Source organism: Haplochromis burtoni, unplaced genomic scaffold (assembly GCF_018398535.1).
Source record: "Haplochromis burtoni strain Fernald_Lab_line unplaced genomic scaffold, NCSU_Asbu1 Contig_124, whole genome shotgun sequence".
Classification (NCBI taxonomy): domain Eukaryota; kingdom Metazoa; phylum Chordata; class Actinopteri; order Cichliformes; family Cichlidae; genus Haplochromis; species Haplochromis burtoni.
The window spans coordinates 1,396,804-1,420,459 of record NW_024582485.1 but is presented as its reverse complement, the minus strand read 5'-3'; the positions used below and the strand labels follow the sequence as shown (position 1 = coordinate 1,420,459).

Below are 23,656 nucleotides of genomic sequence, written 5' to 3'. Positions count from 1 at the left end.
GGTGTTGCAGCTACATCAAGTAGAAATTGGTCCACACTGTAATCAGTCATTGTCTGGAGCCCTTCGAGATGGAATTAAAAAAACATTTACACTAACCATCGATATTTGAACACTTAAGAATATTTCACAAAGAACATCTAGCAAAAATTAAAAGTAGGGTCTACAAATTCTAATTACAAGCAGTTAAAGGTCCCTCACTTTCTCTTCATTTGTCAAGGTTTTCCTATCTCACTTCTTTAACCGTCATGGATTAAAAAGGTATGGAGCCTGAGAAGGAGTGAATTTGTTAAGTTATTTATTTGAAGTTTTTTTTTAATGTAGCTGTAAAATATGAGTGCAGTGTTGAATCAAGCAAGCGTGTGTTTTAGTCATAACTTCAACATTTCAATTACATATATAATAGAAAATCTGAGATATTCAATCCTTCAAAATCTTTATAGTCCTGCTTTAATTTCCTTTTTTTCCAGCTCTGAATAATTACCACAATAATCCTATATCTAATCAACACTGCCCTATCCCCCATAATTGCTTTTATCCTTCTTCCCACATTTACATAGTTTTGAAACCTGATCAATGTCTCTTCAAAACAAGCGATTTTTTCCTGGACACATCTGCACATTACACTTGACTGACTCGTAGTATCCAGCAATGCACTAACGTTGCTGGAAGTGGCCCTGGGTTTTAAAACTATGCTAGAAACTCAGTGGTTAGCCTGACATTATAAGCACAACTATGTTTGGGCCACTGATAGATCGTGTAAATCATGAGTCGGGAGAGAAACTCCTGGCAATCTTGGTTTGAGGTTAGCATACTTTGCAGTGGAAAAAGATGTTAATGTGGTTGTAAGTAACAGAAGGGATGCTTTTTTCTATGAATGAAAAAGCAGAGCATTAAGCTACAAATGGTTATTTCTGCCTGGCATTTTAAAGTAAGGCTTTATTACAGGCTATACTATGAATGCTTATAATTCACACGAGGTCATGACACAGAGTTCAAGAAAGCCCTGTGATTCATTACTGCAGAAAGGCACACATATGTAACAGATGACACTGAACATTCAATTACAGGGCAGCTCCTCTGTGCATCCTGCTTCAGTTCCTAAAGCTCTATCAACTGCACAGTATCCTCTCTAACTGTGACCTCTGACCTGTTCAGCCACCAAAGACAATGCAAATATAAGACTGGTTACTTTTCAAAAAGACCTGTCTTGCTTTGCCTAAATCTGCAGTGATTGCTGGAATGGCTCACATCAAACACACATATTTGCAAGAATGATCTAAAAGCTCAGATTTCAGATTGATTTAAATGCTTCATCTCAAATCAAGCATGTCAGCTCAGTATGATGTCAGTGAGAGTGGATGTATTTAAAGTGGACATGAAACACGACATGTCATTTCTATTTTGTACCATCAAGCAATGCTCTGTGAATGTATGCTCTCTGCGAAGCTGGATTGAGGACATACATGTTTCAAGTTAAAGCTTTTAAAGCAGCGGTTCCCAACCCCCGGGCCTCGGACCGGTACCGCTCCGTGAGTCGTTTGGTACCGGGCCGCGAGAGTTGAGGCTCGGGTGTGAAATGTATGTTTTTCAGGGTTTTTATCGTTCTTCAGTGTTATTTTGTTATCGTTTTTATCTTTAACTCTGTTTTCCTGGGTCTTTTCACGTGTGTTATGAATAAATCTTCTTTTTTTCGGTACCGGTACTAGTTTTATTTTGTTGTATTTATCCGCGACACCTTAAAGGCTGGTCCGTGAAAATATTGTCGGGCATAAACCGGTCCGTGGCGCAAAAAAGGTTGGGGACCACTGTTTTAAAGCATGTGTTTAGAGCAAGTCCCACCAAACCCTTGTTTCAACCTTTTTGTGAGAGGCAACCAATCAGAAGCAAGATGGTTTAAAAAGATTTGATGTTAGCATTAACATCTACTGTCAACAAACTCTTTCTGCCTGCCTCTGTCCGTTTAAAAGAGCAAATGTGTAATTTGTGAGGTAGCGCTTTTGTGAGACTGTGACTGGGAGTGCTTATATCAATTTGTCCTACACAACACCACCACAGTGGTCAAGGCCTGACATGGTGGAAGGCAGCCAAGAAGGCAGGAGATAAGGTGCAATGAGGGATTAGCAACATAATCAATGGTCCTAGTGTTAGAACACAAGGCTGTGGTGATTTGACTTGACTTATCAGGAGTGACACTAAAGACCAAATCCATTTTAGTTTCATTCAGACAAGCTGAAAAGAAATGTTGACAAAACTTTGACTCAAAACGGGGAAAAGAGCTTAATTTAGAGAAAGAACCAGCAATGACTACAGTACATTGTCGTATGTTTTTGGTATGCTTGTCCACTGTTTGTGGGTTAGATTTGCATACTTACGAAACAAACTTGCCCAGTTCGACTTGGATGATGGCATTTTGAAGCTGAACTTCAAGCAGCTGGGCATCAGCTTGACCTCCTTCAATAGTCTTACTGGCATGTGGGGAGAAGATTCGCAGCATCCCCATGTAACTTCCCACTACAACTTTGTCTGCAAATTTATCATCACAAAGAGGGGAAATAGCAGAGAGAATAGAGGTTATTACTCATTGGTAGCAGTCTAACTTTTATTATTTTGGAGTTTGACATACTGCAAAGAAAAGAGGTCCAGTGGCTCAAGCGGTGTTACCATCAGCTCTTCTTTCAACCAGCTTGAAAAAAATACAGTTTAGCAACACATATTATAATGCAGAGTTGAACTGCAAATCAAAATGAGAAGGGTTTTATTTATGCTCCCATACTTCTGTGTTTTGGCTACTTTGAGGATATCTAAATGGGATGTTTCATGCTTTTGCTTTTTTTTTTGTTGTCCTAAGCTTCAAATAGTGAGGTGACTTTGAAGGGCCATGAGTGCCGCTATCTATGAGTCAAAAGATCAAATTTCAGATAGTGAGTAACGGCAGGTGTCCGTATTATGGCCATCTCAGGTGCACACCTCTCTCACTTTTGTGCATTTGGATGGAGAAGGGCAGCCAATAAGAAGAGAGTTCATTTAAAAGGAGAGGAACTAAAGTGTTGTTCACACAAAGGACTGAACTAGGAGCCTTCACAAAGATAAATAAAGATAATTCAGGACTCTGAAACATCCATCCATCCGTTCGCTTCCACTTATCCTTTTCAGGGTCACGGGGGGTGCTGGAGCCTATCCCAGCTGTCATAGGGCGAGAGGCAGGGTACATCCTGGACAGGTCGCCAGACTGTCACAGGGATAACACACAGGGACAGACAACCATTCGCACTCACATTCACTCCCGCATTCACACCTATGGGCAATTTAGTCTTAGACTCCGAAACAATAAGAAGAAAATCTAGTTCAGGTTGCCGACAATCACAATTAAATTTAATAATAACAGTTTAAAGCTTCAGTTGGCAGAAATCTAGTAGTAAGTGTGTATACACAAATTATATCCAGTAGACACATTTAACTTGATGTGTTTTTATCCTCACAGAATAAACTAGAAGTGACGTACTAAGAAAGATAGATAAATGGGATGGCTAGTGTATCAGTTCCTCACAACACACTGACCGTGTCCAGTGCCACTGTTGTCCACGTCTCCAACACACAGGCATCCCTGGTCAAACTCCTCCCCTTCGCCAAGTGTTGCTGACCACCAATCACGTGCCTTGAACAGAGACATGCCGCCTCTATTTGACCAGACAGGAACACAGAAGAAGTGAAGGATTAGATGCTGTGAACAAAATAAATAACCACAAAATGTTCAGTTAATGACTTTCTCTGTATAACTGAATAACTATAGGTACAAAAACATTGTAGACAGATGAGCAAAGAGACAGAGCAGAGTATGCATCTACAAGGCATTAACTTTTCACAGCATTATCTCCTGTTCACTGAGCAGCTCTAGGTAAAACGCCAGAAATGTTAAGAGCATCACCACAGCAAGTATAAAGAAGGGTTAAGGACTACTTATTCACAAAATCAATCCACCATCTATTTTCCTTCATAAAAGGCTTGCCTTGAGCCATTTGCATATTGACAGCTTGACCCACTACCCCAGGAAGCCCTAGTGCTCTGAACATAACACTTAATAATAATAATAATAATGGATTGGATTTATATAGCGCTTTTAAAGGCACCCAAAGCGCTTTACAATGCCACTATTCATTCACTCTCACATTCACACACTGGTGGAGGCAAGCTACGGTTGTAGCCACAGCTGCCCTGGGGCAGACTGACAGAAGCAAGGCTGCCATATCGCGCCATCAGCCCCTCTGGCCAACACCAGTAGGCAAGTAGGGTAAACTACAGCCAATGGCAGAGAAGGGAGACAGTCATGTGACCTCAGGATTGTGCATGTGAGCATAGAGGGGGGAATAAGGAGGTGTATAGTTGGGGGCAAGCAGCTTTTCTACTTGCTAAGTGCTGAGCAGGTGGAACGGACAGTTAATCCATACAAAGAGAATCCGACCTATTCAGAGTGCACTGCCATGCAGGAAGGGGAGGCTGTTAAAGGAATACATTGACAAGTCATTGCATAAAAAGCAAGGTTTAAAAGGTTAAGAATCTGATCAGTATTACTCTATGATCAGAATAACTTACTATTTGCATGGCTTTGTGCTAATTTACTGGTTTTGCTTGGGGCAGTCTATTGCTCATCAATGTCTCCAGATTAGATCAATTAGCTTTAAATATATTTTGAGGTTCCTTAAGTAAAGTTTTCAGCATAAATGAGTTACTTTTAAAAAATAAAAACCGAGACACTTTAAACCCTTTGTTAGGCAATTGTGTTTTTTTCTTTTTGTGAATGAGACTTTAAATTATGTGCAAACATCAGACAAATAAAAGTGGAATGGGAAACGTAATTTTAGCCCGTCATTTCCAATGGTTTGTTTCCCTAATTTCGGACTTAGTTCCACGTATTTTGGAGTCTTAAATGTGTGCACAATGCCTATAAATATTAAGAGAAGATAGGATCTTTCTCGAGTTAAATGCTACAGTAGAGAGTCAGTCCAACAATCAAAGAATAGAAAGGAAAAATAAATCAAGAAGTAAATTTATTGTTCTAGTCTGATATTAAATTTTGAAAGCTCTTGGATTTTAGACTTTTGTAATAGCTATTCAATTGTAGATTTATTGCTTCACACCCATAAGGACTCTTGTTTGGGCAACAACACTCTCCATATTTGTACGTTAAAAACAGTAAAGTTAGTGACACAAATTCAAGAACGGTTTTAAGTCGTTGTGAACCTGCACAGGTGAATTACCCTGCAACTACACTCAAGCCGGCTGAATTAACTGTAGCTTAGCCGGCTAATTAGCTAGCCCTTCAAGTTCCCTAGTTACACGCTAGCAGATCAGAAACAGGGTCGCTGCTGTTTTCACGGTTTCTCATTTGATAACAAAACGCCTTTGTTATTGTTCCGGTTACCTCTTACCTTCACAGGAATGACCTAGTCCGAAAAATGTCGAAGATTCGTTACTTCTCGGTCACACAAACATCACATTTCTCACCCTCTTGCTTGCAGCCATCGTCCTGTTGTCATGGCACTGACGCTTAGCAGAGAAGCCGGGGGTTAGTGCGCATGAACGGAAATACAATGGGGTGGTGTTTGGGAAAACGAGTTTTTTCGTGGACCAAAAAATCTCACTCAAACGTCTTCGGGTAACTCCACGGGGAGTGTTTTTTTAAAGCATTATTTCTTTTAACTCTGTTTAATCACTCTGTATATCGAATCACAAATCAAATGTGAAAAAACCTTTAAACTTCATTAAATTTGGACAAAAGCAATGTTTTTAAAACTTGTAGATAAGTTTTTTAGATGGTGATTATTCTTCTGCCACCATCTCCGTGGCTGTGGCATCTGTCACAGATTTAAATCAGAATTCTAATGGTGCTGTTCCTATCATTATTGATATGTTTCATTATTTCCTTTAATAATTATTTCCTTTTAATAATCATAATTTTATATATGTATATAATGTGTTGTTTATTTTATTTATTTTATTTTCATTTGTATATTGATAGAGATAAAACCTGTAAATTTTATGACAGTGACATATGTGTATTTAGGGTATTTAGTTTGTTAACCAAGGAACTGTTGTAGAGTGCACTTAAACCATTGGTATATCTTGGGAGATTCATTACACTTTCTAAATGTGGGAGCTTAGAAGTAGGATTCGCTCGAAAAGGGAGGGCTCGTCCGGGATTTGAACCCGGGACCTCTCGCACCCTAAGCGAGAATCATACCCCTAGACCAACGAGCCACGTAATCGCAAGTGAGCCTAGCCAATTGTGACGCACACGTGTTATCATTGCTGTTATTTGATTTGCATGTTCAATGTGACCAAAATGATTCTGTACATCTGCACGTCGCGTTTTCAGTGGGAGAAACGATTCGTCACTTATCCAAGTGACTTTTTTTCATCTTTATGTCAGCATAAGCAAGTATTACAGTAAGTACTGTATATCAGTACATATCTTTATTTTCTTTATCGACATATATCACATAATAACATTGCAGGAAAAGCATTGTAATGGTTTGCATTTGGTTATCCATTGACTCAGTCTGACAGAGTAGTAATTCTGTATTGACCCACTAAAGAAAAATTAAATATGATTCCAGATGTGCACTATTTGTCCTTTATAGTTTATGCTCGTTCAGATACAACAAAAATGAGTTTCTAACAAAATATGGGCTCGTCCGGGATTTGAACCCGGGACCTCTCGCACCCTAAGCGAGAATCATACCCCTAGACCAACGAGCCACGACTTCTTCATATGAACACAACAATTTCTGGGATTCAAAGATGCCACGTTGATAAACTTTAAATTGCATCCCATAGTTCATCCACTCCTTGTCCACTGCCGCCATCTGCAGGACATCTTGTGATACACCGGCTAAATCATGACGTCCTGCTGATGTGCAATTGTCAAAATGAATAGTCCATATTCTTAAACATTCTCTTTGTGTGCACATTACATATGGTGCAATATCATTCACAAAAATAGGCACTGTGCACACATCACTTCAAAGACCACTAAACACATTTGTAGAAATGCAGTTACCTTTTTTTTTTTTAGAAACTTCAGATTTTCTTTCTTTCTGGAAACTCTCTTAGTAGGCTTAAATTAGAAATTCAGTGGCATACTGAGCTTTCTTCCCAGTATAAAGTAATTCTATAGTTACCTGAGTGAAATATGTTTGTTAATCTTGACCTTTACAATTTCCTGCTGACTTTACTGAATTATAATTACCCAAGTAATTGTAATCATTTAAGAATGTTGTTTTATTCGAGGCCAATTTTAATATTGGATTTAATATATTATATTTATTAGTAAATTTGCCATTTTTTGATAACTGATTACAAACAGGTGAATACAACATTTATACGCAATAGCCACATCCAAATGTATCTGAACTAACTGATGGATAGCAAATATTTAATGTCCTACATTACATGATCCACATTAAAATCCCAATGAACCCAAAGCTTTCAGTTAAGTTAATCCAGTCTGCTGTCCACGCACGGCCTGACAACAATGACTTTATTATGTTTTCTTTTCACACCATAAAATAAAGCCTTTCAGCTTATAAAAATAAAACACACCAGTCTAAACTTCTGAAAATATCTCCAAATGCAGTAAAATAATATACATTTTGATACAATGCCCACATTTACAGTATGCCAGTATTCTCCATTTTATTGATATATCTTTTTAAGTGTCCCGTGTCTTTAATATAAACTGAACAATAACAAAAGGCAACATGCAGGTGATAGCAGCACATTTAAACCACAAACAAATTCAACATTCTACACAACATGTTGAGACGTTTTAGTTCTGAACCTCCAAAAACATAAAGATGAATATTTTAGAGGTAGTGCTCACTGAGAATGTAAAGGTGATAAAACACATTACATTTAACAGGTCTTATGCTGGGTTTTTGTGAGCCATAGACAGCAGGTGACTTCTTTCTTTACTGAAACTGTGAAATAAACTACATTTCTTCATAAATAATGTAATATTTATTTCAATAGAGAAGCTTATGGTGCCAGATTTTCGGGACTTATTGTGGCTTTTTAGTTCCCGCTAATTCCCGCTAATGACAACTACAGGTATACTTCAGCATTAGTTAATACTTCTGTAACCTTTATCTCTGGCACAGAGAATACTTGAGTAAGAGAGCCGTGTAAACTCCTTAATCAAAAATGGCATTTGCCATAAATGTTTCAGTTGTAGCATTACAACAGGTGGAAATAAGTATGAATGAGCACATTTGGATATAAATTGAATGCATGTAAACATGGCCTTAGAACCTGTTCCAACATCCATAAATCAAAACGGTGCCACCTCTGCACATCAACAGGAGACTTAATTTCCCCATACATAGAATTTAAAGTGCTTTTCATCTCATTTCTCATCATCACATGAGTTTCATGTTGACACCCCAAATCTCTCTTCTTTATCCAAAAAAAAAAACCCAACAACAACAAAAAAAACAAAAAAAAAAACAATACTGGCTGCTGATGCTTCTGTAACCAAGCAAGAGATTGGAAAAAAAAAAAAAAGTATTACTGATAAAAAGGTCCATTACTAAATGTTCTTAATTACTTTCCCAACCTTTAAGCCTTACCTGTACAGATATGTGGCATGTCTAACAACAACAGTTTACGTTGCAAGACTGGCTAGAATGACATCTTACTGCCAAGTCGCAAAAGTAGAGTAACTGAGGTGACAGGCATGCTGGGATAGCTCCAAAAAAAAAAGAAAGAAGAAAAACCAAACTGTTTCATCCATCTGTGGGCACCTCATACATGGTATTGAAACATCACCATAATAAAAATACTCCTAGAAAAAGCTATGATAACAATACTGTGCAAATATTCAGATGTTATTATTTCATAAAAATATATATAGAGGAAAAAAAAACATCAGAAACAACTGCAACAGACAAAAAACACCAGAGACAGTCTGTTGATGCTGAGTGGACTTCATTTACAAGATGTAAAATGTCTTTTTTAAAAGCCTGTCAAAGGGTGATGTGCTGAGACAGAGTGGAGCTGGTTAAAAAGGGTGTCAAGCCTAACTGGCTCCAGATTGAAGGGGGGACAGAGAGGTGGACTGGGTGTGGTGTGGGTTTGCGGTCAGCTCAGAGGTGGACTTAAAGAATCTTCTGGAGGATGGCATTTGGGACTTCCAATGTCTCGTCCTTCACCAGAACTATGTCATAAGAGTCCAGATATTTGTCAAGTCGCTCTTCCACCTGCAAAGAGAGGCCACAGAGAAAAGGTCAGGAGACAGTTCATCTAATCAATCTTCAAGCAGCCACAGCACCTGCCTTCAGGGAAAGTGAGCCTGACTAAGCAGTCTAAAAACCATGTTTCCAATTTTTTTGCGGTCAACTCTTAAGTATTCTGTGATTTGCATTAAGACACTATTTATCCTCAAATCTGAAAAATGGCATGGACTTAGAATTGTTAGGGTTTTTTTTAAGGAGAAAAGGAATAAAAGCTAATTTCACTCTAATAATCTCTGGGTAATAATCTCTCAGTAAATAAATTAATAAAATTCAAAAGACAAATGTTTGCTGACAGTGTGCAATATTACAAAGTATAAGGGCTAGATGGCAGAAAGCCTTCAACATGGCATTTCCATAACCCCAGACAATGAGACACTGCTATTCTATTATTCCCTTACTGACCTCAAGTAGATGTAACATTGATAACACAGCCAACTCAATGTTCTGGGACATTTTTACTATGCTTAAGGATCTGTCTATGCATGTCATGGTTGTACCTTGTCATTGAGGAAGCCAATCTTTAAGATGTTCTCCGCATTGGTCACACCATCAGCCATGCTTAGGTCCCCCAGTGAGTCGCCCAGCAAGATGATGTTGGAGTACTCTTTGATTTGTTTGAAGTACTCTGAGCTCCGCAGGGCACCGTCGTGTTTGTTGTACACATGGATCAGCTCACCTTTAAATCCCTTCAAGATGCCCTGCGAAACAAGGAGACAATAAAAAAAATTCCATTCAGTTTTATTTACATAGCGCCAAATCTCAACAACGGTCACCTCAAAGTGCTTTATATTGTAAAGTAAAGACTCTACAATAATACAGAAAAACAATATTCAGACAAGCCCAGACAAGTGGAAAGAAAAACTCCCTTTTAACAGGAAGAAACATCCAGCAGAGCTTGTTCAGCCAATGTGCTTCTATTTCTCTACAGATTAACTGTAAACACCAGAATTAAGACTCAATAATGAAGACTTTGTCTTTCATTAAACACTCACATTTTCATCAAAGTCCATGAAGTTGGAGACGACCTTGACGTTGGGGTGATACACTCCTGCCTGGCGCATGATTTCCTCTAGGACATCTCCTAGGCCAGCAGAGAAAATGAACACAGGCACATTGTGCTGATGCAGGCGGTCAAAGAACTGCTCAAAGCCGTCTCTGAAACCAAACACAGGCACAGTTTATCCTTTACACTGTGCTCAAACAGGATTCACACGTGTAATTCAGTTTCCTCCACATCTTCCTCTACAGTTACCTGAGGGCAACCTCAGACTCTCTGACCACCTCTGGCAGCTTGTCCCTCTCTAACCGCTGCTCCACAAGCAGTCGGTGAGAATTGAAATACCTGTAAATATGCAAAAACAATCTTTTACTTTTAGTAAGATAGACCTCACAACTTAAGCAACACACAGCAGTAAAGTAATCGAGTGAATTTGTACAGTGTGCTGGTGTGTGCAAGACTCACCACTCCACCATAAACGGGTATTTCTCTTCCATGCTGAGTTGAGGGTCGATCTCAATGGGATAATATTTATTCTTCAGCGCTAGCAGCTTACTCCTGCACTCTTCTGTTACCAGTTTGCAGTTATCAATGATATCTGTGCAGAGTAAACAGAACGTATGATTCACACAGGGGAACTGCAATTTATGTTTACATTTCTTACACTGTAAAGTGCTGCATAATAAAAAGAAATGTCTTTTTTGGGTTTTACTTACTGTGACACGTCGGACAACGCTTGCCGTTAACTGAGAATTTGCTTAACGTCATGTCAAAGTCTGTGATGATCTGAAACAGTGAAGAACACTTTGTTTACCAGAACCATAAAAGACCCTGAATCAGACACAAAAAGAAACAAAGGCTCTCAAAAGTAATGCCCTGGAGGTGATAACTGCCAACTGAAATCTTTTTTAGTTTAGGTGGTGTAAGACAATTAGGGAACCCAATAGCTAAACTGGTGACAAAGTCAATTTGGGCAAATGCCATTTTTCTGGGATACCTGAGTCAAGACTTCCTGTTCTCTATGAAAGTTATGTTTACTTGTTATTTGTCTCAACGTGGACTATTTTACCTTTATTTACAGCTAAAGCCCAGTGAAACCTGCTGGGCCAGTAAAACACAAGCTAGCTGGTGATAATTGGAAAAATATTTTTCCATTTGCTGCAGCCTTACAAGCTTCTTCACCACCAGGTGGTGGTGTTTTACCAAAAGACACACAGACAGGTTTAGTATAATGACAAACTGATGTTTTACCTGCAGTTTGGAAGCTCCTCCTTTGATGAGACCGCAGATGATGTCCTCCACCTTCCCGTGGTCCTTCATGTGGACCGTGGTTTTCTCAAATTGAGGCATCTGGAGGGACAAAGAAGAGGAGAGACAAGTTAGTGTGGGCTGACTTTTAAAAATTCCTTTAGTGTAGATTTGGGAAATGTTAATTTACCAACATAACCGTTTCAATTCTCAGATTCTTCAGCTTTAGGGATTTTTGAAAGGCTCTGGTTCTAATAAAAGCACCTCAGAGTAAACGTATCTGGTTAGACCTGCCTCCTCTTTTGGGTATAGAGAGAAAAATGAGGACGTTGCAGAGAAGTTTGTGTGTTGAGAACTTTGGGTTGATTTTAACTGAAATTAATTACATTTGAAGCGTATCTGTCAAAGAGAGTGCCAAAGGAAATGGAGACGTGTGCTGTCTTGAATGCACCTCCTACATGCACACGATACTCAAACTGAACTACAGTCACTGGCATTTTTATGCATCAACACCTCGAGCATATCTGAACACAGTGTTCCCTGATCCACATGCAGAGTTTGCGGGTCATGAAACAGCTGATGTGTGGAATCTGTCAGTGTTGTATAACGAACTCAAAGACACACAAACAGCTACAGTGACTCTCTGCAGAGAGGGGGTGAACTTCAACCTTTCTTGTAACTTAATCACATCGCCATGAGATCTGCCTAGTCAGACAAGACTGTCCTCAAAGCACCTCACCACCTCATAACTTTTCTTTGTGAGTTTTCATTCCAAAGTACTGGTGATGATGCGCTTTTTATTATTTATTCGGTTTAATTTAATATTAATTCCTGCCTTTTAATTTGCTGACATTTCTAAATGTCACACACAGCAGGACAGCTCAGATCAGTTTGTGTACATTAGAGCTACAATATACCAGACAACCTTAGAATTTGGCTGAATCAAGGGGAAAAGAAATACTTTGCAAAGAAGTTGAGCATTCAGTTATAAATATAAAGATGTTTTGATCACTTTTTACAAGTTAGCAACAGTGTGGCTGGTGGTGTCTTTTCCTTGCGAGTCTGAGTTTGTGTGTGGGTCATGTCAATTTGCGGTCCCTGTGACATCTACTGTAGCAGGAAGTACCATAAAAGTGGTTATGAGTAGTCTGGCAGATGTTTATACGTCTGTTTCCGGATTTCTGTGGGGAGCTTTGTCAACACAGTAACACTGCAACTGAGCAGGAGCCAGCAATGAAACCTTAGAGTGCAGTTGAGATAAAATATAGGTCATGTCATGATGCTTGTCATTTTTCTTGGTAATCTGTATCCATAACATGAACTGGCATGGCATTAGTTCAAGTGTTGTGTTGGGAGGAGCTAGTGTGAGACCAGCATAATCAACATGCTGATTTATCATTTATGCCTTATTCCGGGGAAAAGTCACCAAGTAAAGTTTTTTTTGTTTTTTAATTTATATATAAATCAAATGATCGATTAATGATTCTCTACATGCATTTTCTCCCGTGTATCCATCTCATCATCCATTTAGAACGAGGGCTTGGTCTTGTTAGCCCAAATTAACTGCTCAAAGGTGTTACCAAGATGGCTGCTAAGTGGCAAGATGCTCTTAGGCACGCTCTAAGATATTCAGTGGGTTGAACCATAACTAAATGACATATTGCATGTCTCCTCACACTCCAGACATTGAGGTACGAGGCAGTTTTTTCTTGAGTATAAACATGTTCCTACTAGTGCATGGTCACTAATAAGTATTTGCATATATTTGTATACGTTTGATCCCTCACATTCCAAACCCAACTGTATCTTTATACAGTCCAAATCATGGAGTCATTTTAATGCTTACGGTTTAAGGAATTATACAGGACAGGAAGGCTGAACGAATAATGGAGGAGATTTAAAACAAAAACAACCACTAACAACAGAAGCAACAGGAAAATGCATCACTTCAATAATTTTAGGGTTTTTCAGAGACTTAGTTTAAACACAGCCTGGGCCTCCACTGTGAATGCAGCTTTCACTGAAAATATATATAATTTAGTTTCATAGACCAACTAATAACAGACATAGTCTTGCAATTAGTCTCTAGTGGAGGACAGTCTTAAAGGTTGTTGGAAAGATGACCTCATGTGTTTGAGGGAATGAGTGTATTTGTGTAGAGATGTTAAATGACCTTGTGCAAGAATTCAGCTTGAATAACACCCCACCCGTTATTTCACAAGTAAAGAATAGTTACGTTAAGCCAATAATAGGTGATCATCCATTCTTGTTTTTGCTCATTTGTGTTTTTGTGATGTCTCTTGTGCAGCACAGTTATGTGTTTGGGTCTCAACCAAACAAACAACCAGAGAAGGAAGAAGAACCAACTAAATGCACACAGACAACAGTTTCACCATTTCACAAACACCCCCACCCAACATAATTTACACTTACAGTAGAATTTGACTCGTTACCACTTCATAAATTACTCTGAATCTATAACACAACATTATGAACACAAAAACATTAAGAAGCTAAAATTGACCTTGTCTCATGGATTAACTACCCTAAAAAAGGCCTCATCCAGGAATCTAAGCATGGAAACAACTTATCCAATTTTACATCTGTTGAGTGACGACTATATTCTGGGTCACTGTTAAAAGGATAAGATTACATTTGTTTAAAAGAGATTTAATAGGCTGCCAGAGGGGTGACCTACTAAAAAGCACTCAGACTATGAAATGGCAGTTTATGGGTGTTTCCTTGATGGCAGTGACATCTAAACCTGTTTATTATGAAACGCTGCTTCACAGCTTACATGTTATGTGTCTAAGACTACTTAACGGTCATGATCTTCTTAGCAACAGCTGATTACAACATTACAAATCAACAAGTTGAGGAAATGTTCCAATTTCAGAATTGAAGCCAACGTTTTAAACATCAAAACTGCTAAATGCTTAGATTTAATTTTTTTGTGAACATTGACAGCAAGAATTTGTTGCGCTTAATGAATTTTTGCAATGAATGTGTAACAAAACTGCATGCAGCCTGGAGTACAACCATTTGAAACAAACACCCCTCCGTCCCTTCCTCCCTCCCTCCTACACACACACACACACACACACACACACACACACTTACCTCCAGTTTGGCGTCTCAGCTAAAACGAGAGTGAAGAAAAGATTGTGTGTCTGCAGAGGCCTTATATATCTACAGCAACAGCAAGGGAGGGAGGGGTTTTTGCTCAAAATAGATTAGAAAACATAGGCCCTCCCCCTATACAGAAGGGCTCGAACACTAGAATACAGTGTCCCTGTCAACACACACAAACACACAAACAAAACTCATAAACAGCTGTGAAATTGAGCCGGGGGAGGAAAAAAAGGAAACCTTTAAAATCAATGAGAATGGGTTGATGACTGCTGCTGAGCACACACATTTTTAAACACACAGCATACGGCCCTCCACGTGGAAACACAAATGCAGCAAAATGCTTGACGATGCATTAAAAGTCACAGGGGTCAACTTTCGGTGTGAGCATCGAGCTGCTTGGGCATTCAGTGGTCAGTCACGCATGAAAGATCAACTAATAGACGTGACTCAATGCAAGTTAACACATATATACATATTTTACGTATCTTATGCTCATCTTTCTGGAAATTCTCATATATATATATATAGATCATGCAGATCTACACACATGTAGAAACATGCAAACTACACTGTCTTTACATTTCTGGATGCATCTGAACACGTCCAACATTCTTTTTGAAATGTATGCACACAAACTGGTACTCTGGCTGAGCAAGTTCTTGCATTAAAGTCAACTCCTAGATAACTTTTCTCATATCAGTTGCAATCATGCAACTAATATGCAATTTATTTCATCAATAAAATGTCTGTTCAGTGGAGCTATCACTAAAAATCCATCACTGGCCCTGGTATTCAGTTGAGAAACCTGCAGTTTGTGATGAATAACATTCAGAAACCTGGTCAGCTGTCACATGTTTGTCATATTTTTGTCAACAACTCCAAGTTAAGAAGCTAAGAAGCAAAGAAACTAATGCTAAGTGATTCGATGACTATATAAAATTACAAATGAAAGTTAAGAGTTGAGCGTTTAGAATTGAGCTTTAAAGGCAGTATCATTTTAATTGTTTAAGGGCAACTGTTATTCTGAACTGGCGCTATATCAAAAAGAAAAATTTAATTGAATTTTCTGCCAGTTATCACATCTTGCGTGCACCAAGGATCACAAAGCATGGGGGAAAAAAAACAGCATTGGATTGGTGAAGGTATTATCACAATATAGTCTGCATACATGAAACTCAATGACATATCTAAGTTTCCTTGAAGCTCATAATCTGGAGGGACCTTAAGTCTGTTTACAGCTCTCATGAAGTGGGTGCAGCCTCTAAGAACTCTGTTATCAGCATTTCAGAGAACATAAAAGGGAATGTTGCATAACAACATTTGGACCTTTGTGCGACACGGACACGATGCCACAGGCTTGATTTTCGCTGAACAAGGCTTGGTTCCCTGCTGTCTGTGCTGCTGGTGTTGTTGCTATAAGATGGCAGAGACTGGATCGTGAGATGACCTCGTCTTCTTTTCTGATCACCTCGACTCCCTCGCATACCACAACACCCAAAAATTAGGTCAACTATCTCCGGTTACATCTCACCCCTATAACAGGTCGATGCAGCACGAGCCTCACAGAGACACAGCACCAACAGCTGCCTCACAGCTTTATAAGAAAAGGCCCAGTGACTGTTTGGTGTAGTTGTGTGGCAGGTTAATACTGTTTCTGTTCTAACACACTTTGATTTAACTCTGCCTTTGTGTATTTTGGTTGCACAAACCAAGTGACAAAAAGCCAGTGGAAATCTGTGCCATTACCTTTAGTTTGAAATGTGCAATTTCACACTTCCCAAAATGCAAACCTTCAACTAACATCCATCCTTGCACCATCAAGCCCCTTCTAATCAGATTCACAGCTCCAGGGGATAAAACAATGGCAGGCTCTGATATTTTTAGGCATACACTGGGATTATTGTCTTATCCATACAGATCATATGATATTAGAATGCTATCCTGAGCCATGCACTGCACAAAGGTTTCAGTACTTCAGTTTCAGGTTTGTTTAATTTCACTGATTTAATCTGTGTTTGTTTAGAAAATATTGCATATTTGCATGTGGCCATAAAGACCCAGAAGCATTTTTAATATCAAAATTAACACAGCTAGTCCCCCCGTAGCCTTGGAGAGACAGCACACCCACCCAAGATGCTGCATGAAATAAATAAATACAAAAAATAACAATACGTTATTGTACTATCAGCCAAGCACCCCAAAAAGCAGTCAACTTCACGGAAATGATCAGGCTAACAAAAACATCTGATCTTTCAATTAAATCTTGACTTCTCAAATAGGCAAATGATGGATGAGCACCTCGCTTTTAAAAAACCACAGACTTTCAATCCCCTGTTAGGAGTAGATGTTGAGTCTGAACAGGTTAGGTTCAGGATGCTGTGATCCAATCCTGGCATGACCAGGTCAAAGTTCATTAAGGATTAAATGCACAGCCTGACTGAATGTAACCCCCTAATGTTCATGCACTAGGATTTCATCACCTGTAAATGCAACCTAAAAATTGAGTGATCTCTAATTAGAAATAAGGAAATTTCCATGGTATGAAGCTCAAATTTTGCATGTCTTCATTAAATATTGATTTGATTGATTTTTCATGTGATGATCCTATTGTGTTTTATTTTATCTTCAACAGTTTCATTGTCTCTCAGAGCTGTAAACAATGTGCTCAAATGCATTTATCTCCCCTTTCTAAGCGCAAACATTTAGATTCAGGTCTAATAAGGATTTTACAGACTCTGATTTCAGCTCTTCTTTAGCACAACAGCAGGGAAAGTAGTGTTCTCACTAGCCACAATCCAAACTCTAACCACTGTAAAATCCTTTACCATCACATTAAAAGCATCCAAACAATCACCATCTTCAACATGAATAGATTTAGGTTGTCTTGTTAAAAGTATACCCAATTCAGCCAGTCACTTGAGTTACATTTTCTTTACAACAGTGTATTCATCATTAAAGCCTATATATTTCCAAACACTAAGTAGTTTAGTTGTTTTGTTCACATTTTTCTCTGCAGAACTACATTATAGAGTTTTTTTTTTAAATCCTAGCATATATACATATATACAGTAAGGTTTGGCAGAGATGGAGAAGGGAAAATTTACACTGTTGTGCTCTCTAGTGGTCACAACAGTTAAACACAGTCCAGCAAGCTCCTTCACCTAAAAGACCAGTGTGTAAGTTTTGGTGGCATCCAGCGGTGACAGTGCAAATTGCAACTAAATAAACACCACTTGCCTCAAACTCCTCTTTTTTACTACATTTGCAACATGAAAGGTTCTACAATCAGAGTTCCATAAAGTGCAGCAAACTGCAGCACTTGGAAACATATACACACAGCTACAAATGCCTGCTGAATATGATGTTAGAAACCTAGAAATGACTGTCATTCATTTAAATGTTTTGTTCATATAATCAACTATCAAGGCCATTAAGACAACACAGTAAGTGCAATCAGTATCATCATGTAGATAAAAAGAGGAGAACAGACAACAAGGCAACTTCCAAAAGACTGCACGTTTCTCCCTCTGCATTTAGTAATGCAATTAGTCAACTGGAAAAGCAAATAAATGCTCACATAAAAATACAGTACTTCTAACAGTCGATGACAGAGAGAAGAGCTCTTTACAGATAACACTCTGCTTCTGTCGCACTCTTGCCTCCGTAATTGTTTTCATTTTATTTATATGCGATGTTTTCCTCCATAGTTGCAAATTGAAAAGGTTCAACATAATATATAATTCTCTCAGAGCAGGGTTCTGACATCACTATCCGCTTCAATGTAAACAGTGAAAGCCTATGGATAAAAGGACTAACTTTTTTTCTTTTCTTTTACAAAATCTAAGATGTCTATAATGTAACTTAAAATCAGATTTAAACTTCTGCTGTCTGTTAATACAACACATATTTATGCTAAAGTCAGTAAATATTAACGAGATACTCACTTGATACCACTGAGGACAACACTACGAAAACTCAATTCCCAGATGCATTAACAACTACTCAGTTTCCTGTCTCATCTAGTACTATCCTGTCAGGGATGAACACTGATATCTCTCATTTATGTTCATTCTATAACATCAGATTACTATGATGCATTTAACAGATTTAATTTCCCAAACTGACATTTCCACACAGGCGTACAGCAGTCAAGGAACAAACTGGAACAATGAAAAGAATAAATTCAAACCTGTGAAATGAGGAGCATATCAGCAAAGAGAAATTAAAGTTTTTTGGACACCATTTCTCAAATGGAAACATTTTTCTTCAGTACACTATCAGAGTTTTAAACAAATTAGACAGACCGCTGTGGCAAGACAAAGTAAATAAAAGAGCAATTATGACATGATGACAAGAGGATATTTGCTATGAAAATTACAACTGGCAAAACTGTAAATCTTTATCTGCAGCCACAGCATTTGACTGCTCTTTCAGCCACTTTTCAGTTTTCCACAAACAAATTAAATGGGAGATGTTCCTGCAGAATTCAGCTAACAGTTTTTCCAGTAAACTGGCTGTGCATATATGTTTAGCTAGAAACTGCATACAAACAGCTTTGACTAGCACAGCAAATGCGACAAAATATATACATTCAATCTTGTATCTCTCTTTTGCAGTTATGATTAAAGATTCCTTGAGAAAAAGTCAAAGACACATCTGCTGTGTGCGCCAAAGGTTTTCTTAATGTTGGACAATTATATATTTGCACGTGCTACAAAGAACTTACTGGACTTTTAATGTCAACATTAACAGGGTTTCTCCTCAGAGATGGAACACCCACCAAAGAAGCCATGTTGAAAAAATAAATAATCGTGCTACTGAATTAATTTATGTGCACTTGATTCATTAGATAGAAAACTGCAGTTTTCTATCATTTATGGTCATGCCAGTCTGTCTGCCTCTAGTTTTTGTCTGCACATGTTATTGTAAGACCAAAAAGGTCTGACAGACAACTCACTCAAACAGAGAAAAATATCCTTGCAAAAGGGATGTACTTTGCTATGACACGGAGGCAAATCCCACTAGTGGAACTGATTACAGCCACAGAATCAGCAATTTGAAACAACAACAATGCAGATGTGGAAGTAGAGTAACTGCGGACAAAAGTTTTGGCCTGTCTCAGCAATGCAAAGCCCCCAGTTTCCAACATCAGCATGGAGGAGAGGAAGGCACTCCCATCACTTAGTAATTGCAAAAAAATTATCATCCTTCCGGCAGACAAGGGTAGGTGCACACCATACCACTTTTTTATGTCAGATACCGATACCAATATCATAAATTTGGATATCTGTCGATATCGATATGAATCCAATATAGTGTGTTTTTAACCAATAAAACTGTTTTTTTAATATCTTGCTGCATTTTGTATAGGTTCAAACTCAAGTTAAAAAACAAAAAACAAAAAAACAAAAAAACAAACAAACACTAAAGCTATTCTGTTATACCTGTATGCAAAAAATACACTGCACCCAAAATATTTCACAATTCAGCAATACTGATCAATCTAATAAACTTAAACCTACTCCATCCTTCTTATTCTGGTATTTTAAAGAGTAAGCAACCTAACTAATAGGGTTGCAAACTCCCAGCAAAAAATAGGGAACCACCCTCCACCTCATGATGCTTAATCGACGTAATCAACTTTAATTTGATGCAGTGTGAAAAAAAATGCACAGAAATCAATTATTTAGGAGAGGGAGGGAGAGAGAAGAGGCAGTCGCTCCATATATCGGTTGTTAAGCTTAACGCGGGAATGCTTTACAAACATTCAGAGATGAACTGCCACACTTGCTTTACTTCTCTCTGGGGGAACTTCCTCAGAGATGAAATGCCGGTTTGGTAGCGAGGCTACAAATACACACGACCGCTCTACCACGTGATGCACCTGCTCCGACTGCTCCGGTTATGAGCTGAGTTAAGCCATGTCGCAAGTTTTGTGAGGTGCTTTTTTGATATTTAATGGATCGGATTACATTTTTTATTTTTCTCCGATATCCGATCCAGTAATTTAGGTCAGTATCGGACCGATACGATACGTAATATCGGATCGGTCCATCTCTAGTACCTTTAAGACCAATTGTCTGTATGAGCAACTCAGTCTCCTATAACATCTCAAAGTTTCTGGCTTCGATCTTTAATTCGATGTGGTGTTTAGGCAGCTCTAAACACAACATCCAGAACACTTTGAATTTCGTTGAGAAGGTGAGAGATGTCATTATGGAGGCAGATGATCAACGGTCATGACAATTTACATATTAATGATCATTAAACTGTCCATTGACACGTTTTTCTTCAGTACACTATGAGAGCTTCATACAAAGCAGACAGGCCATTGTTGCAAGACAAAGCACATAAAAAGGAACTATGACTCAATGACAGGAGGATACCTGCTATGAAAATTACTATCAGCAAAAATGTAAATCTTTATCTGGAGCCAAAGCATTTGACTGCTGCTACAGCCACTTCAGAATGTGAATGTGCCAACTGAATTCCAGGGGAGTCTTTCTAGTAAATTAGGTTATAAGTGTGTGAATGTTTTGGATAGAAGCTGTATATAAACAGCTTTGACTAACACAAAATAATGGCTCAGTTGGTGTTATATTACATATTACAGTACTTCTGGATATAATCTCGCATGAAAGCTTGTTTAATATGTATTTTTCAATGACAAAATATTGCAAATCTCACATTCTTTGCTGCACCAACTACCAAATGTCAAACTATGTATCTGTATAATACATTATAAAAACACAGTTAAAGGTAAAGATATATTTTAAAAAAAATGAAAGAGAAATATGTTGTGTGTGATAAAGGTTTTCCTAATGTTGGACAGCATACTGCATACCCAGGATTTTCCCTGCCTCAGTATTATTTTTTAGGAAGTCTTTCAGGAGGTGATTTGAAAAATGTTTTATTAGATTGCTGTTTAGTTTTGGAAGGCAATCTAAAAGTTCTTTGGTGGTTGACACCAACTTTGGATGGCATGTTTTTTTTTTCCTAAAATAAAAGATGTACATACCTCAGTGTGAACAAACTAAAAGAAAAATCTAAATTATCAGTGTTTGTGTTTTATATGATGGCTCTTACATAACAACAAAGTTACGTGCTGCTGTTTCCCACCTTTTTAACAACACAGGCATATGACTTTTCCCCGCACATTTCTTACCTTCATTTTTGTGTCAACTGTTTATATTTTAGCAGACCATTCTGATTCCTGCTAGAATGGTTAGAGAGCTGGACCCAGAGTCCTACCTGCACTCCTGATGATTGCATAACCTGTAGTAGACAGTAGCACTCAGCATTTTTCTAATGTTGAAAGAGCTGCAGAGCATCACTGACACAGAGGCTCAGCTGTCACTGCATAAAAGTGGCTCCTGCTCTTTCTGTGGGAGAAAAGCTGCCCGGTGACCTCTAAACAGCTGCTGTTTTAAGGAACTGTCGCGCACGCGTACAGCATCGTGTAGGCCCATTAATGTCAAGAAAACAGAGCAGAGCGTCCCATTTCCGGCCGAAAATTTCTGAACGCATGCTCCAACCTCCTGTGAGTGTTTCAGTGGACAAAATACAATGTCATAACAAGTTGTTTTTTTTACTACATAAACACATTAAACAACTCGCTCGTCTTGGAATAAAGACGGAATAGCTATTATGAAAAAAAGTGCACCTTTACTTTGAAGCCCTTGCTCCTTCCCTTCCTGTTTCTTACCGCTCTTGATAAAACTAAATTGTCTACTTGTACTAACCATTTCTATGATCCTAGTTTTCTTTCCAGCTCGCTTCTTTTTGGCGACGATGTACTGGGCAAGAACCACGCCGCCGAACAAAGCACACACACTGGCGCTGGCCGCGGCTCCGACCTTCACCACGGCCGTCCTGTCCATGACGGTCCGCCGTTTTCTCACCGACCTGCCCGCCGACCGATCAGTCCCGTCCTTCCTCCTATCAACAGACGTCTGCCTTCTGGTGCAATCACGCAATCAAAGATCGTCTATACAGAATGTGACCCGTTACTATGGGGGCAAAATGTGTGTGATTTTTATAAGAAACTAATTCAAACCAGAACTTAATTTGCCGGTCGCTAAGCCGCACCAGATAAGCTAGCAAAATTGCTACATCCAAATCTTTCTAAACTTACTCTCCAAAAGTTGATTCTGTTCATCTGGACGTAGCGTTTTGTGGGAGAAACGTTTCGTCACTAATCCAAGTGACTTCTTCAGTCGCAGCTGACTGCAGGTTTCTAACAATGACTGTATAAAACATGGACGACGCGACAGCTCCCCAAAAATGAAGCCAAAACGTCTCTATCGCCCCCTGGTGTCTGGCTGCAGTATAGGTCATAAACCCCGCCTCCTCCATGTTAACAGATGGGACTGGGGTCAGACTAAAATAAACCTATTCTCCTCAGATAATTTTTTTCCAAAGATTCTTTCTTTTGTTATCAATAGTTCTCATCACGCTGATTGATGTTCAAGGGGTCTCCTCTCCCATAAGTTTGATTCTAATTTCAACCGCGGTGATGTTAAATAGGGGTGAAACGTCATCATAATAGCTTTGAATGGCAGCTGCAGTCACGGAGAAACTCTGCTATTCCCGAACAGAGAAACTGTATCTCTGTTCGGGAATAGCAGATAGAGCGTAGGCTCTGAGTCGAGGGCGAGCGTTTACGCTACGAAAACACGACCGAGTGTTTTAACCTGACAGCCTGAGGTGTTCTTTAGTAAAGTGACCGACAGAAGGACCCGAGGCCCTGCTGCACTTTTTCGGTAAGTTAAACGTGTTTGTTAGTGGTGTGCGGATCGATATTGAAATATCGATTGTTCCGATCCCAGTAACTTGTCCTAGAATCGATTCTCATATTAAAATATCGATATTTTAGTACTTTGGGGCAGAGGCGGAGCCAGACATTTGAAACACCCGGGGCTTAGCCCAAAAGGGTAGTATGCATGTGGGATTTGTTTTTGTTTTGTTTGGGGTTTTTTTTTTTTTTTGG

The 23,656-nt window shown here is 38.8% G+C and overlaps 2 protein-coding genes and 2 non-coding genes across 8 annotated transcripts in view; all 4 read right to left on the bottom strand.

Annotated features, from left to right (window-relative positions):
• The window catches only part of bbs9 (Bardet-Biedl syndrome 9), a 174,094-nt gene extending 168,538 nt beyond the window's left edge, over positions 1-5,556 (bottom strand). For 2 of the 3 annotated variants that reach the window (XM_005929499.3, XM_042223965.1), the window contains exons 1-3: positions 5,427-5,556; positions 3,559-3,677; positions 2,373-2,523 (exon numbers count right to left, since the gene is read on the bottom strand). In XM_005929499.3, the coding sequence (XP_005929561.1) occupies positions 2,373-2,523; positions 3,559-3,670 (263 nt within the window). In that variant the 5' untranslated portion in view covers positions 3,671-3,677; positions 5,427-5,556. Of the gene's footprint in view, positions 1-2,372; positions 2,524-3,558; positions 3,722-5,426 lie in introns of all 3 variants that reach the window. The other variant, XM_005929500.3, reaches the window with a different exon arrangement.
• Positions 5,557-6,183: 627 nt separating this feature from the next.
• On the bottom strand, positions 6,184-6,255 carry trnap-agg. The gene has a single exon. It is a non-coding gene; the product is annotated as a tRNA-Pro (tRNA).
• A 429-nt stretch (positions 6,256-6,684) lies between these two features.
• Positions 6,685-6,756, bottom strand: trnap-agg. Its single transcript has one exon. It is a non-coding gene; the product is annotated as a tRNA-Pro (tRNA).
• Positions 6,757-7,519: 763 nt separating this feature from the next.
• Positions 7,520-22,951, bottom strand: nt5c3a (5'-nucleotidase, cytosolic IIIA). 3 transcript variants are annotated; one of them, XM_005929494.3, is made up of 9 exons: positions 22,802-22,941; positions 22,410-22,654; positions 11,539-11,637; positions 11,004-11,073; positions 10,753-10,885; positions 10,543-10,632; positions 10,283-10,445; positions 9,788-9,988; positions 7,520-9,254 (listed from the first exon to the last, which is right to left on the bottom strand). In XM_005929494.3, exons 2-9 carry the CDS (start codon positions 22,545-22,547, stop codon positions 9,153-9,155), a joined length of 996 nt encoding a protein of 331 aa, XP_005929556.1. In that variant the 5' UTR covers positions 22,548-22,654; positions 22,802-22,941; the 3' UTR covers positions 7,520-9,152. The 3 variants fall into 3 exon arrangements, with proteins under 3 accessions (XP_005929556.1, XP_005929558.2, XP_005929557.1); XM_005929496.3 differs by lacking the exon at positions 22,410-22,654 and having other exon boundaries at positions 22,802-22,951; XM_005929495.3 differs by lacking the exons at positions 22,410-22,654; positions 22,802-22,941 and adding an exon at positions 14,656-19,998.
• Between the last annotated feature and the right edge of the window lie 705 nt (positions 22,952-23,656).